The sequence below is a fragment of the Nansenia antarctica genome (genome assembly GCF_963989245.1).
Source record: "Nansenia antarctica genome assembly, chromosome: 1".
In the NCBI taxonomy this organism is placed as follows: Eukaryota; Metazoa; Chordata; class Actinopteri; order Argentiniformes; family Microstomatidae; genus Nansenia; species Nansenia antarctica.
This window is the reverse complement of record NC_137674.1, coordinates 47,606,938-47,616,029: the sequence shown is the minus strand read 5'-3', so window position 1 is coordinate 47,616,029 and position 9,092 is coordinate 47,606,938. Positions and strand designations below refer to the sequence as shown.

The window sequence follows — 9,092 nt, the reverse complement described above, 5'->3', positions numbered from 1 at the left end:
GTTCTTGCTTGCCTGTCTGTCTGTCTGCCTGTCTGTCTGATCTCTAACCCTCTGGACTTGGCTCTCATGGACCAGATGAAGACGATGAGATGAGAATGTTAGAATGGAAGTGAAGCTGCTGCTGTTGTTGTTCAGATTCCTCTGGGGGTTAGACATCTCTGAGATCTCAGCAGACAATTACACAGGGTTTGTTGTGCCTTTTGTCCTCCGCTCAGCTCAGACAGACATGGCTAAGAGCATCATGGGCCATAAAACAGCCCTAAACAAACAAACACAACGCTCCATCAACACAGCAGCCAGACTCCTTCCTTCTCGTACACAGCTCACTGAGACAGACAAGGTCATTTCAATAATGTTGGAAATTATTGTTGTTTAGATGTGATCCGTCGCTCGGAATGCTGTGTGTTCTGGTGCTAGTATGAAGACTGTAGGTTTATAGACAGCCTACCCTGGTATAGAGGTTGACAGGAGCCGTCCCATTGTAGTAACTATGTAATAACTATGTATTAACAATGTAATTACTGTGTAATAACTATGTTTCTATTATGTTAGGAGGTGTTCTGGTGGTTGATGTGTAGACTGGGAGTTTACAAACTGCCCTAGTACAGTTGAGTTGGTAGGACATCGTTCCACTGTAGTAACTATGTAATTACTGCTGTATGTAATAACCAGTGATGGGGAGCAGCTCCACTACATGTAGCTCAACTATTAGTTTAACTACTCCATTCTATTTGTTACTTCACTGCTTCCTGTCTCCCCACTTTGCTCCACCTGTTTTCATCTTACTCAGTGATTTCAGAGTGTTTCGATTGTTCATTTTCTGAACAATCGAATTTAGTTACATTTAGTTAAATACATGTTTGCAGTAGTTTCCGCAGCACTGGTAATACCCACGTTTCTATTATAACACTAGATACTATCTGACTTTGAGGCAATTGCACTGCTTTTCTCAGTTAACTATCATTCCAGACCATCTCTGTGTATTCTCTGCTTTGACAACTGTTCTGATAAGATCCCAGGAATACAAAGTGAATCGTTCCAAGACCACATCAATAACCTGAACCACCAAATCATCTGTAAGTGCTGGAGCAGACATGCACAGAGCCAATACCAACAACTATCCGGCTATGTTCAAATAGGAACGGGCTTGGAGGACATGTTTGTTTGACGTCTCCAAAATGAACTAATTGTGAAACTCAAGCTTATACTAGTGTTGAAATAAGGCTATCTATAGTTGGGGCACGCTATAATAGAAGGTGACAATGACGTCACATACGGGGTGTTGGGGACATTCTGGTCACATGCAAAGAGCTGTCTAGATGGAATTAGCCTTCGGTATGAATATGAAAGGGGTTGAATACTTTATATATTTGTTGTAATTCGCTTTGGATAAAGGCGTCTGTTAAATGTAAATGTAAATAAATATGGGGTTGTAGGCTATGCTTCTGGTGAAGAGCTAATGCAGTTGTGTTACTCTACAATGCAAATAACTCCTCTCTAATATACATGACCAGACACAGATGTTGAATAATGTTGTTAACCTGTTAATACTCAACGCACAATGTTTGGATAACCATTTTGTAAGTGACAACCTTTCAGTGTTTCTACTTGTTGTTTGAGGTATTAATGAGTCTAAACCTGGTTGGCTGGTGGAGGTTGCCAAGCGTTCAATACCATTAGTTGTTACATTCCATACGTTACAATGACATCGTTCTCCAATTTCTACCTCCACCAGCCTCCCCTGTTCCCAACTCATCACACAAAGACCCAAAGAGTAGAAACAGAAAGCATGCTGGGAGATATAATAACTCTGCACAGCCTAGCTTTGCATTACAAACCACAAAGGAGACTGCAGCAGCTGCTAGCTAGCTAATAATCACACTCTATGATTTATAACACTGCAGAGGGCGTTTTCAGCTGTGAGCCATGGTTGAGTCACTGTGAAATTACATGGATCAGGAGTGAATTGGGGAAATGTTTAGCAAAATCTTGACCAATCCCCTCTTGAATAGGTAATATTCATTTGAAGGAGTACAGCGCCATCTAGTGTTGAAAAGGTGTGCCACCACCTGGCCACCATCCCTCTTTATCACAGAAACATGACGCGCTACTGCCCCCTGTAGGCCACTAGCTAGAAGGACATCAAAGTCAACCTGGTCTTACTGCACAGTGGCTCCATTTATCTTTCTTCAAGGGTTCGAATTACACCATAACGAATAAGAATTATAATTTGAATGTAGCTCCCCTGTTGTTGTTGTTGTTGTTGTTGTTGTTGTTGTTGCATGCATGAGAGAGCTACTAAGAGTGTGGATAATTAGATTTCTAGCCTTAGAAAACCTGACTGGTAGGAGGAATGCATGAATACGGTACGGTGCATTTGAGGTAAGAGCACAAGACGCACCACTGTACAGGGGAGACGGTGAGGTGGTGGAACAGCAAACAGCTCCGTATGAATGAAGCACACTGTGTCTCTAAGAAACCTCAGGTCAGGGATTACTTTTCTGTCATAAATAACCTACAACAACAAGCAATAATGCACATGTGTTTTGATGTTTTTGTCATGCCACACCCAAGCTAATGCTATAGCCATGATGAATAGTGTGTGAATGTTCCCGGGAGCGTCTCAGGAGTGATAGTCACCGTAGGGGGAGCTGCGCGGTATAAATCATCAACTGGCTCAATCCCAGCAATCAACTGTTATCAGAGCCAACAACAAAATCCCGGATATTGTTCTTTCCAGAATAGAACATTCGGGTTCCACCCCATAGAAGTAGAACTTCTTGGTTCCGGAATTCAATTCGAATGGTTCCATCTCTGCTCCTTTGGGTCTGTCTGTGTTCTGTGTATGAGATGTTGACCTGTGTGAGGCTGTGTTCTGTGTATGAGATGTTGACATGTGTGAGGCTGTGTTCTGTGTATGAGATGTTGACATGTGTGAGGCTGTGTTCTGTGTATGAGATGTTGACATGTGTGAGGCTGTGTTCTGTGTATGAGATGTTGACATGTGTGAGTCTGTGTTCTGTGTATGAGATGTTGACATGTGTGAGGCTGTGTTCTGTGTGTATGAGATGTTGACCTGTGTGAGGCTGTGTTCTGTGTATGAGATGTTGACATGTGTGAGGCTGTGTTGTTCTGTGTATGAGGTGTTGACATGTGTGAGGCTGTGCATTTGTTTGAATGCAAATTCAAATCCACCTCCAGTGTTCCCACCTCTGCTCTGCTACGGAGATCATCATAGCAAGCAATAACAGCTGCAGGTTGCTATGTAGGTGGGCTCACACACACACACTTCACACCACACACTTGGCAACAAACCTCACCCCGTCTGTTTCCAGGGTAATCGTAGGCCTGCCCTGTCACCAGCATGAGCTGTTGTTCGGCTCTTACAAACACAAGATGTTAAAAGTCTGCATTCCTGACACTGACAGGGCCCCCACCCGCTAGCCATAGAAAGTGAGATGAAACATTTGATCTGTGTGATTGGGACATAGGGAAGCAACCACACCCTTCAGGAAACAGGGAGTCGAGTATGTACACACACACACACACACACGCATGCACACGCACACCTTTCCAGGGAGATGTTTTCGAGCCTTCCGCTCTCTTTGCCAAAACAGCTATTAACAGTTAACAGAAAACAGCATGATACAGCTTGACTCAATCTTTCCTTATGCAGAAAAACACACACAAACAAGCGCATATTGTAACCCTGTGTCACATTGTAATGCTTTTCCGTCAGGGGGAACTCCGGACCACTTATTTGTCGTCAGGGTGTGGTCTCCCAGCCAGGAGAGGATCAGCGAGCAGGGAGTGGCTAGGAGAGTGGATAGGAGCTGGTTCATAAATACACACAAACACACAGTCCTCCCTGTCTACCTCTGCAACACAGCCACTCAGTGACAACTCACAGGTATGTACATGGATTCACTTTCTATTCACAAACTGACCATGTCTCTGTTTCAGCTTACTGTATCTGGTAGATACATGCATGTATGGAAGGCTAGTTTCCCTGGAGGAAAACAGAGGAGGACATGGGATACTACCAGGAAATAGCCTGATACTGTAGTCAAACCTCTCTGTTGTAGTGGCTGATAATGTGATAATGTCCCGTCATGCTCATGAACATTGTGTGAAGTAGCCTTTGATGTATTAGGAAGTAGGACTACAAGGAGATGATGCTGGCAGATGGCTAGATCACCTATTGGACGAAATGTGATGTCATATCACGCTCGCTGACATGTGAAGTAACCTTTAACAGCAAGCTGTAATTAGCAGCAGACATTGCCTGTGGTGTATCTGCCCTGTGAGAGAGTTATTTGTATATGGCTGTGTATCGTAAAGATTATACCTGGTGATGCAATATGGCTTTTAACAAGTTGGGAGGCTTTTTTACAAAAAGGTATAATACCTGTCATTAATGTAAACACTGCAGACCTGGGAAAAATACTTAGTTTAAATGGTTTTAATATTTGAAAAACATTGATTGAGTGCTTGATTTAACTTGGCAGGTACAATTGAAGCAATGGAATATTCTCAAAAGTGTGAACGCAAGTAAAATCAAGAATACCTCAAAATGATTTAAAACCATTTCAAATAAATGTTTTATCCCAGGTCTGAAACACTGATGTAATTGTTGGAGACATTGATCACCTCAGGATTCCCTTTAAGCCGCACTGGTGGAAAGTTACTGTAGAGAGACGTGTGTGGAAACAGATGACACATAGAGCTACTGCTTCAACAGATGAGTCTACAACAAGGGAAGCTGGTGGAGGTAGAAAGCTCCACACGTGTTTGATACCATTCCACATATTCCACTCCAGGCATTACAACAAGCCTGTTTTCCGATTTCTGCCTCAACCAGCCTCCCCTGCTCCATGTGTCCCCTGCTCCAACTGTTTCCACACAGTTCTCTATGTTGACTCTCCTCTTTCATCACAGTCTCTCTGCATGCCCACACATGTGTCTCTTTCACAAGTGACTCAGCAGTGGTGGAAATAGCATATCCTGAAGGAAGGTCACTGCCTACATAATCCAATCTTCATTAGGTTCTATCTATATAATCTATATGATTACAACACAGTACATACAATGAAGATGTACGGTAAGAATCCCAAAAGTACAGTGTCATTTTCCAACTAGGATTAACCTGTCTGCTGGCTTTGTCTGCTGACAATGAAAACCTCCCTTTATAATGGGTGGGGTTCGGGTAGGGTTTCTCCTCTACGCTACTGTCATTGTGAATGTTGTGATGCTGGACAGAAAAGCATTACCCAGGACAAACATGTCACTACATATGCCTTGTTCTTTATATTCAAAATGTATGTGACTTTATTTGTATGTAAAGCATTGACCAATCATTCTAATTCAAACTTCTCTCTTTCTATTTCAGATAAAAATGGATGTAAGTAATTTATTTTTACAATCACATAATGACATGTCTGTACTCTGTGTATATTTTGTATAGTAAGAAAAATAGGCTTATGTATCTCAGGAAACAACTTGACTCATTCTCTCTCTCCTTCTCGCTCTCTCTCTCTGCTTCTTAGTTGTCAGACGCTCTGGGCGAAGGTTCCTGGCCTGGAGGACAACAGAACAATCAACAGGCAGGCGGTGCAGTTTGGCCTGGAGCTCAACCTAACCAGCCAGTCTGGCCAGGTGGACCACAGCCAGGACAACCAGCCTGGCCGGGGCAGCAGCCTGGAGCGCCAGCCCAACCAGCCTGGCCGGGGCAGCAGCCTGGAGCGCCAGCCCAACCAGCTTGGCCCGGTCAGCAGCCTGGAGCGCCAGCCCAACCAGCTTGGCCCGGTCAGCCAAGTCAGCCTGGGTGGCCCGGTCAGCCAAGTCAGCCCGTGTGGCCCGGTCAGCCTGGCCAACCTTCCCAGCCCAGCCAGCCATCATGGCCGGGACCAGGCCAACCAGGCCACCCAACAGCACCTCAGAGATCTCTGGTAAAGGAAGACATGTTGTCCTACACACCCAGAGGGCTGGGTTCCCTGACCTAGATTAATCCTAGTCCTAGACTGAAAAACATTTTCAAAGGAGGATCACCATTGGAAGTGTGATTTAGTCCAAAACTAGGCTTAATCTACAGTGCCCTCCATAAATATTGGAAAGAGGAAGCATTTTGTATTATTTTTGCTCTATACCCCTCAAAAGTTTAGATATGTGTGTCTGTGTGCCCTGATGTAAATTCAACCGCTTTTGATGTTTTCAACAAGATTGAATTTCTCTTCAACAGACAGTGCCATATGACATGAATTTGCCAAATGGATGCTTTGACAAGCTCCTCATCACCGTCAATGGGATGGTGAAGCCCAATGCTAACAAGTTAGTAATGACTTTACATTTACATTTACATTTTTGGCATTTAGCAGACGCCTTATTCCAAAGCAACTTTACAATCAATACATTTGACTAAGCAAGTGAATCATGAATCCACCAGTCGTAGCAGGAAGAGTAATCTAGCTCAGGCGCAGTCATTGGCAGTCTCCGTGATAGAAGGAAAAACTTTTTTTTTTATAGACACTGGAGAAACAGAGAAATAGTACAAGGGGGGGCAGTAGAAGTCGTAGGGGACACAGTAAAGGGGAAAAGCGGGTGTCTCAGGAGACGCAGTGCTGGGGGGTAGTAGATGTCTCAGGAGGAGCAGTTAAGGTGTAACCTGAAGAGATGGGTCTTCAGTCTCCGATGGAAGATGGGTAGTGACTCTGCAGTTCTGACAGCCCTGGGAAGCTCATTCCACCAGCGGGGAGACAGTGTCGTGTCCTTTACTGTCCTGTATCTGTCATCATTACTGTACTGTATTTACTGTCCTGTATCTGTCATCATTTCATTGCAGTGGAGGCTGGTGGAGGTAGAAATCGGTGGACAGCCTCATTGTAATGCATGGAATGGAATGATTCCTAATACCACTTGATATACCATTCCTAATTGCATACCATGCATTACAATGATCCCGTCCTCTCCTCCGTCTATCTCCACCAGCCTCCACCAGCCTCCACTGTTTCATTGATCAATGAATCAAATAGGGTAGATTTAAATACTACAATATTTACATATTCTGCTGCTTAGGTAATCGAATGGCATCCCCTGGGATATGCTGCCTACAAATGGAAATACCACTAATAATTTACTGAAAAGCCTTGACAAAGACAAGATTATCCTATGTGTTATGCATGCTTGTCTCCATTAGGATTTGGACTGATTCTAATGGGAAATTGATGAGAGGATTAAGATAATCAACTACTGCAAATCTAGGTTACTAATCTCAAATTAAAATCAATGGGGTTCCTATGGAAGTGTAATCCCAGCAGGGCATCACGACAGCCAGACAGTCTTATTCTTAATCCTCCACTGATTACATCCTCACTAACGCAAAGACAATGGGTGGAAAAAAAAACCATTTGTGATGATCAGCACCAGATACTGTGATGTGTCAATCACTGCAAAGTCAGTCAAGAATAACTATGGTAACAGCCTCAAAGCTACATTCAGGTTTACTGATTCATCATGATAATCAGGTGTCTCTGATTGCTGTTGAACTGATGATGGCCTAAATGATGTACACTCAAGCAGCATGTATATTACAACACACACATCATTACCTCTCATGCGTAGTGCATCCAATTGATTGTGTACTAGTACTCGACTCGACTAGTTGATTTATCAATTGATCAATGAAACAGTGGAGGCTAGTGAAGGTAGACATTTCAGGACCGGCTCATTGTAATGAATGGATTGGAATGAGGAATGGTATCACACGTGTGTATATGCTTGTTAACACATCTGATAACATGCAGGAGTCAAAACTATGTGTCCAGATGTTACCATCCATCATGCAGTATAGTATACTATCACAGTACAGTAGATGACATTATAATAACATTGTAACAGTATAATGACATACAATGACATTGTAATGGACACACTTATTTTCACTGCTTAACTGCTATCATGGCCAGTTCTCCCTCGAAAAGAGATTATTTATCTCAAGGGCCTTCCTGATTAATTAAAAGTGAAAAACAACAACAACAACAACAACAACAACAACAACAACAACAACAACTGTCTACTATTCCCATATAGGATCACAGTGAACCTGAACAAAGGAAAAGACATTGCCTTTCACTTCAATCCCCGCTTCAACGAAGACGGGAGGAAGGCCATCGTCAGGAACAGTTTATTGGGCTCTAAATGGGGCAAGGAGGAGAGGGAGCACAAACTATTCCCTTTCACCGCCGGACAGCCATTTGAGGTGAGGATGGGGGAAATACTACACTCATATGATATTCAATATTACACAGTTCATCATCCTTATAGTGTGTGTGTGTGTGTGTGTGTGTGTGTGTGTGTGTGTGTGTGTGTGTGTGTGTGTGTGTGTGTGTGTTCAGGTTAGTTACTGTGACAGCACATTTTCTTTTTTCTTTTCTTTTTTACAAATAAAGATGTACTATATCAGAGTTATTCATCCCTTTTTTCCTTCAAATGAAATCTTATTTTATGGCATCTATATACTGACACCTTGATGACCAGCCTTTGATGTTTGTATTTGTGTTCCTGTCAGATGAAGCTCCTGTGTAACGCCAATGAGTTCAGAGTGGCAGTGAACAAGGCTCACCTGCTGGAGTTCAAACATCGCGTCCGTGACATCCACAACATCAGAAGCCTGAGTATCCATGGTGATATTGAGCTCTTTGCCGTGGAGTTGGACAAACTCCACTAAGCCGTGACAACGTCCCAGAGACCTCCTAGGGACTTAACGCATCACAGAGCCCACCTGAGCCAGCACTGTGCTGGCTCTGATAGGTTCCTCTCACACTGTCCTTTCCAGCACTGTTTCACACACACTGTGATTGGATGTGTAACCAGGCCAGGCCAGGCCAGGCCAGCGTAGCTTTGCTCAGCTCAGTTCAGCTTTGTAGTAAATTCCCTCCCTGCCTTGTATTTTCTCAAAGTCTATCCTACTTCATTTTCAGCTTGGATATAGGGCGGGGAGGTTTTTCTTAATACATTTTCATGTATTTTCACAACTTTTTGTATTCACACATTCTCAATAGGTTTTGAGTATACATCATCATAATCCAATAAAAATA

The 9,092-nt window shown here is 43.2% G+C and overlaps 1 protein-coding gene across 1 annotated transcript; it reads left to right on the top strand.

The window, feature by feature from the left end:
• Window positions 1-2,099: 2,099 nt before the first annotated feature.
• On the top strand, window positions 2,100-8,722 carry lgals3b (lectin, galactoside binding soluble 3b; the record flags this gene model as incomplete). The annotated part of the gene is made up of 6 exons (XM_080523564.1): window positions 2,100-2,119; window positions 5,547-5,814; window positions 5,865-5,948; window positions 6,239-6,327; window positions 8,086-8,254; window positions 8,564-8,722. 6 exons carry the CDS (start codon window positions 2,100-2,102, stop codon window positions 8,720-8,722), a joined length of 789 nt encoding a protein of 262 aa, XP_080379690.1.
• Window positions 8,723-9,092: the final 370 nt, after the last annotated feature.